The sequence below is a fragment of the Oryx dammah genome, unplaced genomic scaffold (assembly GCF_014754425.2).
Source record: "Oryx dammah isolate SB20612 unplaced genomic scaffold, SCBI_Odam_1.1 HiC_scaffold_5, whole genome shotgun sequence".
Classification (NCBI taxonomy): Eukaryota; Metazoa; Chordata; class Mammalia; order Artiodactyla; family Bovidae; genus Oryx; species Oryx dammah.
The window spans coordinates 89,826,952-89,845,472 of record NW_024070189.1 but is presented as its reverse complement, the minus strand read 5'-3'; the positions used below and the strand labels follow the sequence as shown (position 1 = coordinate 89,845,472).

Here is an 18,521-nt window from a genome sequence, read left to right as displayed (position 1 = left end):
GCAGCGCGCAGGCGCGCCCCTCGCTGCAAGCTGGGAAATGTAGTCTTTTTTGCGCTGGGGTCGCGAAAAGCCGAGATCCTCAGAGCCTGGGTCGTCGCAGGTGATATTGCTAATGATGCCTGAGCCGGAGAGAGCGCAGAACTGGGAGGCAGGATGCTTGGGTTCAACTGCCTTGTGACCTTGAGCCTGTCCCTGGTTCTTCTGTGCCTCAGTCTCCCAACTCTTTCACCCCTGCAACTTCTCAGCTACCGCTCAAAATGGAATTTTATCGCCACAGCTCCGGCCCTTCAGCGTGGCCCATAGACCTGGCTCCACGACTACTCAAACTTCGCATTTACTGAAAAGCCAAAGTCTTTTGCCTAAGCGGATGTTCAGCTTCCAATGCTGCCTTTCTCTCCCCACATCACAGCTGAACACCTGTGCATCCCACAGAGCCCCGGGCTCTCACATCTCCTCCAGATGCCCTGCCCAGAATCCATAGGGCTAGGAGGAGGCTGGTAAGCTCTGTGTATGACATGTGGGCAGAACACCACCACAGGGGCCTGTCTGTGAGTGATGGGAACAATTTTGCCAAGAACACTGACCTTCTTCTTTCTGGTTGATTAAAAAAAAAAAAAAAAGAGGTCACACTGTGGTTGGGAGTGAGACATTGAGGTCTAGGAGTCTGCCTCCTCCTCCAGGGGTGGGTACAGCTAGCCGAGGGGTAATAGGTGCAGGGCTGAGAGAAAGTCTGGAGACTATGAAGCGCATTTCCCCCACCCCCGGCCCCGCGGCCCGCGACAAGTCGTCCGGGTGGTGGGGCAGGTAAGCCGCCTTACCTGCCCCACGACTCAAAACCATTAGCAGAAATCCATTCCCCTGAACCCCAAAAGGAGACATCTTAGGGGCAAAATGATTGATGCTGAGATGCTGCCACTAGGACCCCTGCTCAGGCCTCTGCCATCTGCTCCCCTCCCCATTCCTTCTCTCGCCCGCCCCGCCGTGTGTCCCCAGTCTAGGCATATTTATGGAGTCTTTTTTTAAATATTTTTTTTATGTGGACCATTTTTAAAGACTTTACTGAATGTGTTAACAATATTGTTTCTGTTTTGGACTTCTCTGGTGGTCCACTGGTTGAGAACGTGCCTGCCAATGCAAGGGACATGGATTCGATCCCTGGTCAGGGAAGAGTCCACATGCTGCAGGGCAACTAAGCCCACTGTCCACAACTACTGAGCCCACGGTCCACAACTACTGAAGCCCACGCACCTAGAGCCCGTGCTCCCCAACGGGAGAAGCCCACATGCAGCCATGAAGACCCAGTACAGCCAAAGATGGATAAACAAATACAATTTTTAAATGTATATTTCAAAAATATATTGTTCCTCTTTTATGTTTTGGTTTCTCGGCTTCCCGGCTTGTGGGCTCTTAGGTCCCCAACCAGGGACTGAACCCGCACGGCCTGCATTGGAAGGCCAAGTCTTAACCTCTGGACGGCCAGGGAAGTCCCTCTGTAGTCTTTTAGGAAGATTTTCACTCACTTTATCTCCATCACATACACGTATTGCCTTTCGCCTTGGGAAAAAAAAAAGAGGGAAACTGAGGCACAAGTGACAGGAAGTGGAGCCCCAGCAGTAGTGGCCACCGGATGTCTGCTGGCTGGCCTGGTTGTCACTTATGCCTCTATAGTGGGGGCGGAGTGTCACCTATGCTTCTGTGGCAGGAAGTCTGTCACACGGGAGGGGAAAGGGGGTGGCAGGGCACCAGCTGGGAGACAGGAGCCTGATGGGCCAGGAATGGGGTTCCCAGGCACAGTGCTGGTCCTCCTGGTGCAGTTCTGGGGTGAGTATCTGAATCTCCCCACCTTGGCCCCCATCCTGTTGTGACTCATCACTCCAGCTGCCTGCCCCTCCTGTTCAGAACCCCCTTGAAACCTTAGTCTCTCCGCTCTGCCAAATACACCGTCTCTCTCCCTGATACTCAGAACTTTACAAGGGTTGAACTCTGTGTGTTAGTTGCTCAGTAGAGTCCAACTCTTTGCAACCCATGAGCTGTAGCCTGCCAGGCTCCTCTGCCCATGGAATTCTCCAGGCAAGAATACTGGAATGGGTTGCCATTTCCTTCTCTAGGGGATCTTCCCCACCCAGGGACTGAACCCAGGTCTCCTGCATTGCAGGCAGATTCTTTGCTCTCTGGGCTCCCAGGGAAGCCCACAAGGGTTGAACCCTTCTAGCTAAAATCCACAGAGGGAGCCTTAGGATAAAATTCACACCGGGACCTGCCTATGAGCCTTGTATGACCTGACCCTGCTGGCAGCTCTATTCTCTGTGCTCCTCTGCATTCCCTCTCTCTCCCCCATGACCAGTCTGCTGACTCTTTTTTTTTTTTTTTTTCTTTTTTTATCCCAACACATCGAGCTTGATCCTACGTCTGGACCTTTGCACCTTCTGTTCCCTCTGCCTGGAATACTCTTCCCTGCATCTCCTCTCTTTAGGGTCAGCTGCAACTCCACCCCAAATGCCAGGAACTTGACAACAACTCACCCCTTCGGGGGGGGCATCTAACAGGTACCCGACTTCCCATGGCCAAAAGCAGACTCTTTCTTTCCCCTCTAGCCCTGCTTCTTCTACTCGGTGTCCCTCATGTTTGTTTGTTTGTTTTTTTCAGCTGTGTGGCAGTGAGATTAACTTAGTTCCCCAATCAGGGATCAAACGCACAGCCCCTGCAGTGGAAGCTCGAGTCTTAAACATTGGACTGCCAAGGAAGGCCCTCAGTGTCCCCCACCTTGGCCTAAAGTCGCCACCATTCACAAAGTCCCCCAGCCTAAGAACCTTGGAAATCTGCCACTATCTCTCTTTCCCTCCCTCCCAATTCAGTTCTTCTTTTTTAAAAATATTTATTTTTAAACTTTTTATTTTGTGTTAGAGTATAGCCGATGAACAGTGTTGCGACAGTTTCAGGGGAACAGTGACCAACTCAGGTCTTGTAGTTCTTCTGCAGGCAACTTTCAAAATCTGTTCAAACTCTGACCTCTTCTTTTCCAGGGTCTGGGTCCCATCACTGGTCTCCTGGACCCTGGTTTCTTGGCCATCCTGACCGCCACCCCACCCCACCCCTGCGCCATGAAGATCACAGTCCGTTCTCACCATGGCAATGATTGTGATTTTTTTTAAACTTTAACTGGACCACACTTCCTCCCTGCTCCCGTGGTTTCCCATCACGCTTAGATAAAAAAGTACACTGCTCCCCTTTCCCCACCCCCACCCACTTCCCTACCTCCGTCATACTCCACCCACACAGCCCACAGGTCTCTAAAAGCCATGCTCTGCTGAATTCTCTGATCCCACTTCCTCCCTCTCTCCCCCTCACATGCTCTGCTCCAACCCTGGGGGCCTCCTCCCTGTTCCTCCAACTCACCAGGCCCTGTCTAGCCTCAGGACCTTTGCATGACCCATTCCTTAGGGATGACTGACTACTTCTTTCATTTTTTTAAGATTTATTTTATTTGTTTATGCCTGTGCTGGGTCTTCATTGCTGCACTCAGACTTTCTTTAGCTGTGGCAAGCAGCGGCTACTCTCTAGTTGCGGTGCTTGGGCTTCTCATTGCAGTGGATTCTCTTGTTGCAGAGCACGGGCTTAGTTGTCCCACAGCACGTGGGATCTTCCCCAACCAGGGATCGAACCCGTGTCTCCTGCATTGGCAGGTGGATTCTTAACTGTACCACCAGGCAAGCCCCGAATACATCTTACTATTCACATCCCTGCTCAAATATCACCTCCTCTGAGAGGCCCTCCCTGATCACCCTCTATAAGGACACCCTCTCATTTCATCCTTATCATCTCTTGCCACTCCCCATTCCTTTCCTCCATTGATTCTCATTTCATGAGTTCCTGTGTCTCTCCCCCGATACTGTTGGCTCCACAAGGGTAGGGGCTTTTGTCTGTCTCAGTTACCTATGTGTCTGTGTCCACAGGGTCCAGATGAGGGTCTGGCACACTCCAGGTAATCTTTCTGTGGCTGAGAGCCAGACATGTCATAGAGTTCATCTTGAAATCTCACAAGTGCTGAGAGACTTATACCCATTTCACAGATGGGGCCATGGAGGTTCAGCAAGAAATGACCTTGCAAAGATCACGCAGATAGTAAGCTTTCAGGCTCTCACTGTCTTATTCCTGTGGGCTGGCTAGGGAAGTAAGTCATGCACACACACATACACACTCACACACACACACACTTAAGAAGGTCTCACTCACTTCTTCTTTCCCCCAGTCCTGCAAGGAGCCACAGGCCTGACTGTGCAGCAGGCACCGAAGTTGTTGCAGGTGAGACAGGACAGCCAGGTGACTCTGGCCTGCCAGGTGATGCAGGACCAGGCCTGGGAGCAGCTCCGTGTCGAGTGGATCAAGGACATTGACATCCTTTGCCAGACACACATCATCAATGGCAGTCTGAGCAAGGATGTCTGTGGGCCTCAGGGATGGCTCTCCTGGCAGCCGCCTGGCAACCTCACCCTGCAGCTGAACCACGTGAGCCTCAATGACAGTGGACTCTATGTGTGTGGGGCAACCGTGGAGATCCCTGATTGGGAGGAGGCCCAGGGCAATGGGACGCAGCTCCTGGTGGAGACAGGTATGAGAGCATGGGGGTAGGGGGCAGGGGTGTAAGCCAGGGAGGACTTGGAACTTCTAGAAATCTTAAGCTTCTAGAATCTCAAACTCCTAGCAACTAAATTCTCTAAATCAGATTCCTAGAAACTGTCTGCAGATGCAGACAGTTTCTGTTGTGATAACTCCACTCTGCTGTTATAGTATGAAAGTCTCCATAGACATGCTTAAGGGATTGGGAGGGCCTGGGTGCCAATAACATTTTATTAAAAAAAAAAAAAACAGAGGGCTGAATTTGACACACAGGCTGTAGTTACTCAGCCCTGCTCCAGTATATCACAGTCATAAACACTCTTGAACAGTTCCATGAACTGTGTTATTCAAGTATATCCTCCATACAGAGAAATGCCCATACCGAAAGTGGCCAGCTCATGGATATCTTAGTCTGTTAGATCACTGATAAAACACTGCAGACTGGGTGGCTTATAAACCACATATTTATTTCTCAGAATTCTAGAGACTGTAAATCCAAGATCAAAGTGCCAGCAAGGTCGTGCTCTGGTGAGAAGCCTCTTCCTGGTTCATAGCCTGCACCTTCTAGCTGTGTCCTCATGTAGCAGCAGGGGGCTGAGGAGCTCTTTAGGGTCCCTTTTATTGAGGGATGCTGTGCCACACTGCGTGTGGGATTTTAGTTCAGCAACCAGGGACTGAACTGCACCACCTGCCTTGAAAGGGCAGAGTCTTAACCACTGGACGGACCACCATAAGAGCACTGATCCCATTCATGAAGGCTCTACCCTCTTTACCTAACCACCTCCCAAAGGCCCTAACCTCTCATTACCTTCATATTAGAGGTTAGAATTCAACATATGAATTTTGGAGGGATGTATACAAATAATGGGCTTCAGTGGTGGCTCAGTGGTAAAGAATCCGCCTGTGATGCAGGAGATCTCTGGCTTGGGGAGATCCCCCTGGGGAAGGAAATGACAACCCACTCCAGTATTCTTGCCTGGGAAATCCATGGAGAGGGGAGACTGATGGGCTATAGTCCATGGGGTTGCAAAAGAATAGGACATGACTTATTGACTAAACAACAACAACGCAAATCATAGCAATGGATTCTCACAACCTGCACACACTTGGGTACTCACCACCCTGCTCAACACACATATCTGCCTCCTTATAAATGCCATCCCCCACCACTATTCTGACTTATAGCAGCATAAATCTATTTTAACAGGCTTCCTATTTTACTTAGTGAAATCATAGAGTGCATTCTGTGTCCGACATGTCTCACTCGACACTCTGTCTGTGAGACTCCTCTGTGTCAGTATGCGGAGCAATGGCTCCTCCTTTTCCTTTTCTGTGCAGTGCCCTCCATCACCACTCATCAGTCCAATTTCCTACTGATGGCTATTTTGGCAACTTCTGGGTTTTGGCTATTATAAATAAGACCTCTATGAATAATCTAGAACTTGTCTTTTTTAAAATATTTTTTTGGCTACACTGTGGGGGCATGTGGGATATTAGTTCCCCAATCAGGGATCAAACCCACACCTCCTGCATTGGAAACATGGAGTGTTAACCACTGGACCATCAGAGAAGTCCCTAGAACTCGTCTTTTGGTCAACATATGGACACAGTTGTATTGTACCAAAAACAATTCTAGAATCTCAAACCATAAAGCAGAATCTTGCAGTTTGAGAATCCTCGGGGTATAAATTCTAAGCTCTGAGAATTGCAGCATATGTTATCCATGGGGACTATCACTCCTAAGAAGGTAAACATTGGTTCTTGGGAGCAAAGAAAATCTTATTCTTTTATGTATAAAGCAGAGATATGCAGATAGCCCACAGATTTATAGCATATCTGTGGTATTAACATTTCATGAGGGAACAAATGAAGGTTCTTAGAAAGCCTTCTTAGGGGACTGATAATGAAAAAAGGTTGAGAAACACTGAAACAAAGACATGGAAGATTCTAGAATCTTAGAATTGTAGGGTCTGAAATACTTTAAATAGATAAACTCTTAGCCTTCTGCAATCACAGAGTATGTAAGAGCAGAAAACTCTAGAATTCCAGGATCTAGAATTGAAAGCCATTGACGGTCGGGACTTCCCTGTGGTGGTCCAGCGGTCAGGACTCCATGCTTCCACTGCAGCGGGCACGGCTTTGATTCCACAGGGCCAAAAATAAAACACATACACAAAACAGACAAAAAAGCAAACCATTGACTCTCAAGGCTGGAAGGAACTTTCCAGATTAGCTTAGCCAGCAGCCTCCTTTCACAGAGAATAAAGCTAAGGCCCAGCCAGGGCCAAGACACGTCCAGCCACCCACACATGCCGGGATGCAGGCAGCTTTCTCCAGAGCCCGACTCACACATTTCCCTAACTCTGCCTGACACCCACATAAAGGCCAAACCCTGCAGAGTTTGCAAGTTGACCTGTTGCAGTCTTGCACTCTCCACTGTTCCTCAGGGCCTTGGGCACCTGCCTGGCTCCTATCAGGCAAAATGAAGCACCACTCAGATTCCTCGCTTCAAGAGATGCCCATTTCTTTCCAGCTGGCAGGATCTGCCCACTGCCTGCCTCCAGGGCGGTATGTTATGGCCGCCCCGCCACCCACCCCCCCCAACCCTTGGCTCCCAGGGACAACAGGGCCAATTACCAATAAGCAGAGGCTGGGGTAGCAGAGGCACCAGGCTGAGAGTTGTTGGCAGCTGTGAGGGAGCGAGGCTGGGTCGGCAGGGATTCAGCTCTGCACAGCTGGCTTCCCCATCGGAAGCCACCCTCCCCAACCCCGGGATCACTGCCAACTTCAGAACGTGGAAGATGAAGGAGCTAGGAACACTGGGTCTTGTCTTGGTCACAGGAGAAAGCGTCTTGGCTGGGGTTCCTGTCAATTACACAGACCTGAAAGCACATCCCCACTCAGCTATTCACTTGCTCTGTGACCTTATGCTAGTGACTTGACTCTTTTGTGCCTGTTTCCTTAGTTAAATTCAGGTAATAGTGCTTTCTCATCAGACTAGGTGAATTTATTTATTTATTTAATATATATATTTATTTTCCTGTGCCAGGTCTTAGTTGTAGCATGCAGAATCTTTGTTTCAGCATGTGAACTCTTAGTTCTGGCATGTGGGATCTAGTTCCCTGACCAGGGATCGAACCTGGCCCCCTGCATTCGGAGTTCAGAGCCTTAACCACTGGACCACCAGGGAAGTCCCCAGATTATATGACTTTAAAGTGATTATATCTAAAGAGTTTATTACCGGGTCTGGAATGTATTCACAATAATTCAGCAAGATAGGCATGCTTAGTCTCATTTTTCAGAAGAGGAAAGAGGTTTAGAGCAAATACTTGCCTGAACTCACAGCATGGGAGGTGCAAGAACCCTGAGGTTCCACACGGGGTAGAGGGGCTGTTATCCTAAAGGGGTGCAGGATGCTGAACTCAAAGGTGAGCTCGCCTGAGACACAGGTTTCTTCTCTGCAGGTGGCTGGCTACAGGACCAGAGCTTCTCAGGTGAGCTCCGTCTACCTGACCCTCCTTCAGCTCCGCCCCGCCCCTCGGCCCCGCCCTCCGGCAGCCCGCCAACCATCCCCTCTCCCATTCCAGGCCTCTACTTCGTGCCGCTGGTGACGGGGGCCGTGGCCGTGGCCGTGGCCGCTTTCGCTCTGGGCGCTGGGATCTGGGGCCGCCGCCGCTGCCGGAACGGGGATGCAGGTAAGGAACCGCGCAGGTAGCTGCGCAGAGGGCGGAAGGTTCCCAAGAGCACCGCCAACGCCCTGGCGATCGCGCCCCCTCGTTAAGAAAGCTGGAACTGCAGCTGCTTGACTAGGCGGGAACTCATCCCCTTCTGACTTTGATACCTGCTCCTTTCGGAAGGAGGGAGGGCGAGGCTGGGGGGCAGAGAAGGGGAATGGATGAGGAAGGCTGGTCCTTACACCCGTGTTTTTTCAGGGGCATAGACAAAGCTCCCAGAAAGTGGGCTGGAGAGGACCAGGCTCTCTTAAATGACTGTCCCCTCTTGGTGTCATCTCTCACCCCATCCCCGAATGCAGGCAGTCCAATCTACAGCAACGTCCTATACCGGCCCCGGAGAGCCCCAAGGAAGAGTGAAGCATGGCCTGTGGAAAGGAAGGTGCTGGACAGTGAGGATCAGAAGGGCCAAATCTTCCACGCGATCTCTTTCCCCCAGCGCCCCAGCCCCAAGTCGCATCTGGCTCCCAAATCTTGCCCCAGTCCTAGACCCATTCACCCCGTCTCTGCAGCCAGGATCTCTCCTGGCCCAGGCTCCTCTAGGCAGCCAAGGCCAAGAGGGCTCCTTGAAGTGGGGAGAGAAATCAGAACCCCAGGAGAGCCAGAGAAGACCTTCCCCCAGCGACTATATAAAGATGTGACTTATTCCTAGGGATCACAGAGGCCAGCAGTTTATCCTAGAGACCCCGTACTTGTTTTTATGAGGATAGACCTCTCCCTTGTCCCAAGAACACCCAATAAATGTTCATGAAGAAAGCAAAGCCAGTATCCGTGGCAATTTGGCAGTGCTAGAGATTTGAACCATCAGGGAGTCATCTGGGGGTGTGGTCCTGGAGGACGACTCTGGTGAGGGGGCTTGAAAGCTTTCCCCCTCTTATCCTTGGAGGGTCATGTCCAATTAGCAGAAAAGTGATGTCCCTCACTTCCAAACAGTGCCTGGAGCTGGAAGCACGCCCCCTCCCCAACTGGTGTCTACCCCCTCCCTAGGCAGGCTTGGAGTTAGGGGCTGCGGGGGGAGATTGGGGCTTCCTGGCATTTGTCAGCTCCCCCCACACCCGGGGTCTCCTGCCCGACTATCACCTTGAAGTGACACCAGCTGAGCCTGGCTCCCTTCCCCCACGTCTGCTGTTTCCATGGGGACAGATGTCCTTTTCGGCAGCCCGTGGCCACAGGCCCAAGATAGGAAGGAGGGGCGGGGTGGGGGCAGGGTTGGCCTGAGAGCCTCGCCCCCTCGGTTTCGCCATCTTTTTAATCAGCCGGTCTTTGCTGTCTCCAGGTTTTATCTGCCTCCATACCGCTCTCTCCCTGCCTGTCAACAGCTCTCAGAATGTTGGTCCCTCCCTGTGAGCCATTCAGGCTCCAACCTTGGCTCCACCCCCAAAACACAGAGCTGGGGATACTCTTCCCCTCCACGGGGCTGCCTCCCCTCTTCCTTCAGGGGCTGAGCTCCCTCTTCCCAGAAAGAACACTTGAAACACACAATAACTTATTTATTTGCCAGGCCAGAGGAGGGGTTCCAGACACAGTGCTGGGCCCGAGAACCCAGAAGGGGGCCGAGCAGGGCCTGGAGGAGCAGAGGCCTCTCCATCCAGCCTCCCCCGGGACTGGAAAGACCTCCAACATTTGCAGCCAGTGATCGGGGCCCCACGGCCCAGCATACAGGGTGAGGCTCCAGTCAGGGGGTCTGTGAGACCACCGGGTACAGGAGGGCCAGATGCTCGGCACCCTGCACGGGCAGCGGGCGGGAGCTATAATGCAGCACCAGCTCTGGCACACTGGGGAAAGGGCCGCTGTGCTGACCCAGCACGAACTGGTTCTCTCGGGTGCGCGCGAACTTCAGGTGCAGGAAGCCCTGGCTGCTCCTGAGGACAGGGGTCAGGTCAGAAAGGGTACCCAGCGCTTCAAGCCCGCCCACACCCTCCAACCCTAAAGCCACTCCCTGGATGACCCTAGGAACCCGAGCCTGGCATCCCCAAATATTTCTGGTTAACAGCCACTTGGCATCAGCTGTTGACTCGTTCCACACTGTGGGATGCCTTCTGCACTTGTCCCTTGTGAAGACAGGCTGGAGTCTCTCCCAGTTGGAGTCCCTCCCCAAGAACACAGAAGGCACTTTCTCTCCAAACCTCCTTATTCCTTGTGCTACCCATCCTGGTTACCCTCAATCAAGGGACCTCCAACTCCCCTCCCCCCTTTTTTGGCTTTTGGCTTTTTCCATGAGGCTTGCAGGATCTTAGTTCCCTGATTGTACCCTCACCCATGGAGTCCTAACCACTGGACTGCCAGGGAATTCCCTAAGGTCCCTTTCCTTTACATCTCTGGTAGGTGAATGACATAGAACCTGGAAATGGTTCTATCACCATCATTAGTATGAATTAAGCGCTTCCTGTTTCCTGGGCATTCTTCTCAACACTTTTTCACTTTTCCCCCTCTTTTAATCGTAGTATTACAACGAACTGAATGCTATTATTGTCTTTGTTTCACAGATGAGGAAACAGAGGCCAAGAGAGGTTGAATGATTTAGCTGAGGTCACACAGCTAGAAAGTGGCAGAGGCAGGATATGAACTTACTTCCAAACCCTCTTCAATCTTGACCTTTTAGGAATCTCACACTCAGAAATCTGGTAGAATCTTAGGAGCGTTTTGTAATCAGACACACTTAGAATCTTAGGCAGAGAAGCACATAGAACCAGGGTATCAAACTCAAAAGTCTACAGGGCTACTGAGATTTTGGCCCTGGTTTGACACAAATGGATACACTTTTAAACCTGGGAGGAGTCCAGAGGAAACTTGGACACCTAGTTCCTCATCTCACTGAAGTTCTAGATTTACTATATGACTTCCTCTCCATTTTCTTGCGTACCTCCAGTGACAGGGAGCTCATTTTCAGTCGGAACCATGCAGGTACCCTCTCTGAAAGCCCCGCCTTTTGACCTAGAAGCTCTGCCCACAGCTCCCATAAGCCCCACCCCCTGGCCTGAAAGCTCTGTCCACCTGCCCTGGAAATCCCGCCCATTGGCTCCTGAAGCCACACTCCTCTTCTCCAGGTGAATTCAGTCAAAAGCTTGACAGTCGAAGGCATGCAGTCCTGTGACCCTCTGTCCCTCCAGAGGATTGGGGTCTCACCTGAGGGACAGGGAGCAGTCTTGGGGGCTGGTCTCACTGAGCCGCACAAGGTAGCTGCCTTCCTTGCAGAGCGACAGGAGGTTCTCGGCATCTGCCCGGCTCAGCAGGCCGTGGAACCACCTAGGGGGTGGGGACAGATGTCTCCTGAAGGCGATCCCCCTTCCAACACATCCTGGGGCTGGATGCAGGCACAGCTCATTCAAGGACTTGTGACATCCAGGCAAACAAGGGAGACACATTCCCTTGGATTTCTCAAGAGGAACTTGGTTTTCAGGCAGACAAGTGTCTCTCTGGGAGGCAGGTAAACCCAGGTCCACCTGCAGCTGCTCCAATTTAACATGTACCCTTGACTTTGGTCTTTGCAGCCTCCCTCAGCTGAGTGCCCAGGTGTCCTCAACCCCTCCCTCCAACTTGCATCACTTGCACATCACTTTCAGGAGGCTTGCTGCATCCTGTATCTCTTGAGAGCCCCTTGGACAGCAAGGAGATCAAACCAGTCAATGCTAAAGGAAATCAACCCTGAATACTCTTTGGAAGTACTGATGCTGAGCTGAAGTTCCAATATTTTGGCCACCTGATGCGAACAGCTGACTCATCGGAAAAGACCCTGATGCTGGGAAAGACTGAAGGCAGAAGAAGAAGAGGACAGAGGATGAGATGGCTGGACGGCATCACCAATTCAATGGACATGAACTTGGGCAAACTCTGGGAGATGGTGATGGACAGGGAGTCCTGGCGTGCTGCAGTCCATGGGGTCACAAAGAGTCAGACAGGACTTTGCCTCTGAACAACAGCAACATATCCCCACCTACCTATACATTCTTTACATAATATTTTTCTTTAAGATGCTCAAACAGAGGGAGCAAAGTGTCAAAAACCAATGAGCACCAAGAAGTTGTTTGTATTGAAAGAAAATACCCCATGCTTGTGTTAATTAGGTAGTCCTGGATCAGCCACCTAAGAGGTTTGGGAATGGCTGTGCTAAACACACCCTGGTACTCACAGGGCTGGGCTTTCAGGGCTCAGGGAGTTCTTTGAGGAACATCTAGGCTAGAGGAACACAGAACACCCAGACTTTCACAGCTTGTGAGCTTCATTCCAGCCTAAAGTTGGAACTCCTTCAAAATCTCGATCCTCCCACTTTCACAGCAAGATCTCTTGGGGGTGAGAATGATTTTTGTCTCTTCACTCTCAGGCTTATAAATCCCACCCAAGGAAAGGGAGGAAATCCCTATTCTGCGTGAGGCAGGCACTCTCTTGGAAGTGTTGAGCCCGAGCTTCAGAGAGGTTGAGTGACTTGCTCAAGGTCACGGAGCCAGAAATTACAGAGAAGGGATTTGAACCCAGAATCTGAGGCCAGAGGGAGTGTAGACACTTGCTTTTGCTACGCACCAAGCTGGGTGTCTAGCACACAGCAGGCGCTGTCGCTCAGTGAAGATTAGTTGAAGAATGAAGTGAATGAATGAATCCAAGTTCCTCCAGCCCACCTGGTCCGAGCAATCTGTTACTAGTATGGGGAAGGGAGGGATTCAACCCGGCTCTTCCATCTTCAGCTTCCTCACTTACGGCTGTTTTTCCAGGGGCAGGGCCGGGTCCACGCGCTCTGCAGGCTGGGGGCTTCTGGGCGGCAGTCTCCGGAGCTCCTTGGCTGAGCCCGAGGTTCTTTCCCACTCTGGACTGTCAAACTGAACTGGAGGAGAAGGTTTAAAGAGAAAATGGTTAAGTCCTGCCTATCTCGAGGGTGAGATAGGAGCAAGCCAATAGAATTTCAGTAGGAAGGTGGTGCCAGCCTAGGGCAACCTATCAGAATCCAGAAGAAGAGGGGTTGGGTTTAAGGCTGGGGAGGGATTGGTACAACAGCAACCAATTAGCCTTCAGAAGAAAGGGGTGTGGTCATTCCTGAATCTGGTAGTATGGAAGGGTGGCCAGTTCCCTGAATGATAAATCAGAGAGCAGGGGACGTAGCTAGAGGGGCAAGTGGGAAGTTCCGCGAGATTTTGGGCAAGTCATAGAGAATGTAGAATGTGTTAGTCGCTCAGTTCAGTCGCTCAGTCGTGTCCGACTCTTTGCGATCCCATGAATCGCAGCACGCCAGGCCTCCCTATCCATCACCAACTCCCGGAGTTCACGCAGACTCACGTCCATCGAGTCGGTGATGCCATCCAGCCATCTCATCCTCTGTCGTCCCCTTCTCCTCCTGCCCCCAATCCCTCCCAGCATCAGAGTCTTTTCCAATGAGTCAACTCTTCACATGAGGTGGCCAAAGTATTGGAGTTTCAGCTTTAGCATCCTTCTTTCCAAAGAACACCCAGGACTGATCTCCTTTAGAATGGACTGGCTGGATCTCCTTGCAGGCCAAGGGACTCTCAAGAGTCTTCTCCAACACCACAGTTCAAAAGCATCAATTCTTCGGCACTCAGCTTTCTTCACAGTCCAACTCTCTCGCATCCATACATGACCACTGGAAAAACCACAGCCTTGACTAGACGGACCTTTGTTGGCAAAGTAATGTCTCTGCTTTTCAATATGCTATCTAGGGTTGGTCATAACTTTTCTTCCAAGGAGTAAGCGTCTTTTAATTTCATGGCTGCAGTCACCATCTGCAGTGATTTTGGAGCCCCCCAAAATAAAGTCTGACACTGTTTCCACATCTATTTGCCATGAAGTGATGGAACCAGATGCCATGATCTTCGTTTTATGAATGTTGAGCTTTAAGCCAACTTTTTCACTCTTCTCTTTCACTTTCATCAAGAGGCTTTTTAGTTCCTCTTTACTTTCTGCCATAAGGGTGGTGTCATCTGCATATCTGAGGTTATTGATATTTCTCCCAGCAATCTTGATTCCAGTTTGTGCTTCTTCCAGCCCAGCGTTTCTCATGATGTACTCTGCATAGAAGTTAAATAAGCAGGGTGACAATATACAGCCTTGACGTACTCCTTTTCCAATTAGGAACCAGTCTGTTGTTCCATGTCCAGTTCTAACTGTTGCTTCCTGACCTGCATATAGGTTTCTCAAGAGGCAGGTTAGGTGGTCTGGTATTCCCATCTCTTGAAGAATTTTCCACAGTTTATTGTGATCCACACAGTCAAAGGCTTTGGCATAGTCAATAAAGCAGAAATAGATGTTTTAGTCATGTCCCACTCTTTGCAACCCCATGGACTGTAGCCCACCAGGCTCCTCTGTCCTTGGAATTCTTCAGGCAAGAATACTGGCGTGGGTTGCCATTTCCTTCACCAGAGGATCTTCCCGATCAGGGATCAAACCTGGGTCTCCTGCATTACAGGCAGATTCTTTCCCATCTAAGCCACCAGGAAAGCCCAGAGCTAGACAACCACCCCTGATATACAGACTGGTAGACTGAGGCACTAGCTCCAATTTCCCTCACAATTATACAACTTCTTGGGCAGATTTGCGTTCAAACAACTCTTCCTGGAGTTTATTTCTTAAAGGTGACCTTGAAAGTGAAAAGTGGAAGTTGCTTAGTCGTGTCCGACTCTTTCTGACCCCATGGGCTTATACAGTCCATGGAATTCTCCAGGACAGAATACTGGAGTTGGTAGCCTTTCCCTTCTCCAGGGTATCTTCCCAACCCAGGAATCGAACCCAGGTCTCCCATATTGCAGGTGGATTCATTACCAGCTGATCCACAAGGGAAGCCCTAAGTGACCTTATTATTCCTCTTTCTACAGAAGAGGAAACTGAGGCTCAGAGACTTGTCCAAGCTTACCCAACTCAGAAACTGACTCTAAGAAATGCTGCTCTCTTCCCCAAAGCTCCTGTATAATTGAGTGCTTTAGCACTCAGTTTACAACTGCTCTACTCAACAGGTACATGTTAGAGAACTGAGACTCAGGGAGATAAAGTCATTTGCCCACATAAAAGACACAAATCCAGATCTAGTCCTGACACCAAAGCCTATTCCTGCACTATAGTGAGCAGAATGAGTAGATTCCATTGCACTCAAAAAGGGGTTTCAGGGAATTCCCTGGCAGTCCAGTGGTTAAGACTTCATGCTTTCACTACCAAAGGCCTGGGTTCAGTCCCTGGTCAGTGAACTAAGGTCTGCAAGCCTTATGGCATAGTCAATAAGATAAGATAAAATAAAAATAAATTAATTAAAGGGGTTTCAGTTTCCAAGGAAGATACAGGTTCTCCTGGAAAAAGAAACTTATGACTATCAGTCATTCACACATTAGTGAGAATTAACAAACTACCAAAGTGACAAGCGCTGGAGGTTTACTTTGTTAGCTGAAACAGGGGATATGACCAGAGCAGAAAATAGAGGGACACAGATCTTCAGAAATCAGGGTAAGAGAATCACCTGCAAATGCCTTGGAGATATGGTCTTTCTTCCACTCCCAGGGCTGGTCATACTCATCTGCTGGCCGCTCATCCTCCTGAGGCAGCCGACTCTGTCGAGGTTTCCGCCCTGAAGGGGGCCCATCTCCCAATTCTTGGTCCTGCTCCTCATAGGGGGTGTCATACAGCTGCACCCTCCTGCATGGCAGTTCTGGGAGGCCAAGGACACTGGTCAGCTCTCACTCCCACCTGGGAGCCTGTCACCTTTCCTCCAAGCCCTGCTCACTCACCACTCATGACCCGCTGGGCATCGTAGGGCTCCATGTAGCCATCATCCGGGGGTGGTGGATGGGGCTGGGCATCAAAGGGGTCTGAGTACTCGGTGTCGACTTTTGACTGGACAGAGAAAGGCAAGAGAGGGGATCAAGGACTCAGGGGGACCAAGCCTAGCTCTGGGTACCCATGCTGTGCCCAGCATGCCCAGCATGAGTACAGTACACCTCTTGCCTGCTGTCTCTGATCTATCTGGCATACCCTGTCCAAGCAAGTGGTTTTTTTTTCCACCCACAAGTGTTTGCAAGTAGATCATCCCTTCCTCTCTTCCTCTGACCCCTACCTCCTTCTTTCAATCATTTTAATGTTTATCAGGTGCCAGTACTGTTCCAAAAGACTTCAAATATATTTACTGGTAGTATCAACACTCAGTAAGTACTTTATCCCCATTTTATAGATGAGAAAACCAAGGCACATACTGGGCAAGTGACTTGCTCAGGGTCACACAGCTGATAAGTCAGAGGCAGGGTTTGAACCTAGGTTGTCTGCTTCCCCGAGTCCCTGCCTCCTCCTATGTTTCTCTGTGCCATTAACCACTACCAGGCAAGCTCCTCTGCCCATGGCATTTTCCAGGTGAGAATACTGGAGTGGGTTGCCATTTCCTTCTCCTTCCCGACCCAGGGATGGAACCTGGATCTTCTGCATTGCAAGCAGATTCACAGAAGCCCCGCTACCAGACACAGCCTCCCATAATTCCCTTTGAAGTCTTTTCTGTCTCTGCTGATGTTGTATGGTGGACCTTCTGATCATTTAGGAAAAATACTGATCATTTTGGAAAAAAAATTATGGGCATTGGAAGCAAGTCTGGTTCAAGTTCTAAACAAGCTAGAGCCTTGTGACCTGGGGCCAGTCACTTTTCTTCTGTGAGCCTCAATTTCCATTTCTGTAAAATGGGAGTGTAACAGAGGAAGGGTGGAGATTGGTAAAAATGTTGAAGTGCCCCATAGGAAACCGACTCACTCAGATCTGTTTGAGGAAGATCCCTTCAGCTTGTAAGAGGAAGGGAAGCTGGGGGAAGGGATCCAGAAGGGAGGACTTAGGAAGCTGGAGGAAAGGGGTACAAAGCCAATGAGAGAGGGAGGCGGGCAAACAGCACTGTGCATTGAAAGGAGACAGACATCAAACTGCCGAGCAGGTGGGGGATTGGGGGAAGTGGGCTGGTGCCCTGGTCTGCCCCTGGGGTAACACCTAAACAAGCTCCCCAAAATCCAGGGTGGGGGTGCCAGCTTGGCCCTCCCCACCCAGTCTCCGGGGCCCACCCAGCTTAGGGGACTTAGCCACGCACCTCTTCCCCGGGGCTTCCCAGCAAGACCTTGGCTCTGGCAATGTCGACTGCCTCCACCTTGATGAGCCGGTGCTTTGGAGAGTCGTACTTCGCGTCTCCAGAGCCCTTGGAGTCCCCGGGCCCCGCGGAGGAATCGGGCTCTAGGCGGCTATCGGCGTCCTCGTAGGGGTCTTCAAAGTCCAGATCCTTCTGCTCGCGGTAGGCCCGCAGGATGTCGCTCTCGGTGTAGTCGGGGGTGGGCGGCTGCGGAGGGGGCCGCCGACCGCCAAAGCTCAGGTAGTCTCGGAGCCACTTGGCCATCTGAGTGCGTGTCACCCCAAACCTGGCCACTGTCAGCGGGGGACCCGCATGCCCTCTTCTGGGCCCTCTTCCTCGGCAGGGCCCCCAGGGAGAAGGTAGGAGGGGAAGGAGGAGGAGAAAGATCAGGTGTGCCCTTTGGCTGGGCTCAGAGGAGGGTGAAAAGGGGAGAAAAAGGAGGAGACAAGAGGAGGGAGGGGAAAGGAGGAGCAATTGCACCTTAGCCCAGCTCTGGAAGGACGGCGTGGGAAGCGGGCGTCGCGCGGGGCCCTGAACGCCGAGCGCTGGGTAGTCCGGCCGGAGCCAGGGGCATCCGCGGAAGCGCGCGGAGTTTCCGCGGGCAGAGCGGTCTCGTGCGCGGCGCGGACACCCGCCGCCTCCGGGAAGCTCTGGAATCCCCCTCCTGGGAGCCGAGGGCGGGGACAGCGCCGCCAGCGGACGCCCCCAGCCTTGGCTCAGCCCGGACGCCTGGGTTCTCAACGCAGCGAGAGGGTTCTCCGGGGGCGCGGGCGCCTCGCGCAAAGTTGGGCCGCGGGGACGGTGACCCCGGTGGGGCGCATCCTTTGTTGCGCTCCTCGCCGCTCCGAGGGGAGCCCCAAGCCCGGGGTCCCCGGCCCCGCCGCCTCGATCCGACCCGAGTCACGGGCACAAAGGGAAATAAAATCTCCTCCAATCCCCCTTCACGCTTTCGGAGAGACTTTCACCGCCGCCGCCGGCGCGCGACCGGGAGGTGGGACTTTGAGGAGGGGGCGCTCGGGCGGGCGGGCGCCCCAGTCCCTACCAGCCCCGGGCCGGGTCCAGGGCAGGGACGTCAAGGCTTCCCCGCCTCCCCC

The 18,521-nt window shown here is 51.7% G+C and overlaps 2 protein-coding genes and 1 non-coding gene across 3 annotated transcripts; 1 reads left to right on the top strand and 2 right to left on the bottom strand.

Moving 5' to 3' along the window:
• The first annotated feature begins 1,673 nt into the window (after nt 1–1,673).
• TMIGD2 (transmembrane and immunoglobulin domain containing 2) lies at nt 1,674–9,095 on the top strand. The gene is made up of 5 exons (XM_040241610.1): nt 1,674–1,821; nt 4,250–4,609; nt 8,082–8,111; nt 8,205–8,312; nt 8,651–9,095. The coding sequence occupies exons 1-5, from the start codon at nt 1,776–1,778 to the stop codon at nt 8,998–9,000; spliced, it is 894 nt and encodes a 297-aa protein (XP_040097544.1). The 5' UTR covers nt 1,674–1,775; the 3' UTR covers nt 9,001–9,095.
• Nucleotides 7,736–7,807, bottom strand: TRNAR-CCG. Its single transcript has one exon. It is a non-coding gene; the product is annotated as a tRNA-Arg (tRNA).
• Nucleotides 9,096–9,822: 727 nt separating the features above from the next.
• SHD (Src homology 2 domain containing transforming protein D) lies at nt 9,823–18,521 on the bottom strand. Its single transcript, XM_040241984.1, has 6 exons — nt 17,392–18,521; nt 16,064–16,169; nt 15,796–15,984; nt 13,041–13,164; nt 11,475–11,594; nt 9,823–10,210 (listed from the first exon to the last, which is right to left on the bottom strand). Exons 1-6 carry the CDS (start codon nt 17,689–17,691, stop codon nt 10,024–10,026), a joined length of 1,026 nt encoding a protein of 341 aa, XP_040097918.1. The 5' UTR covers nt 17,692–18,521; the 3' UTR covers nt 9,823–10,023.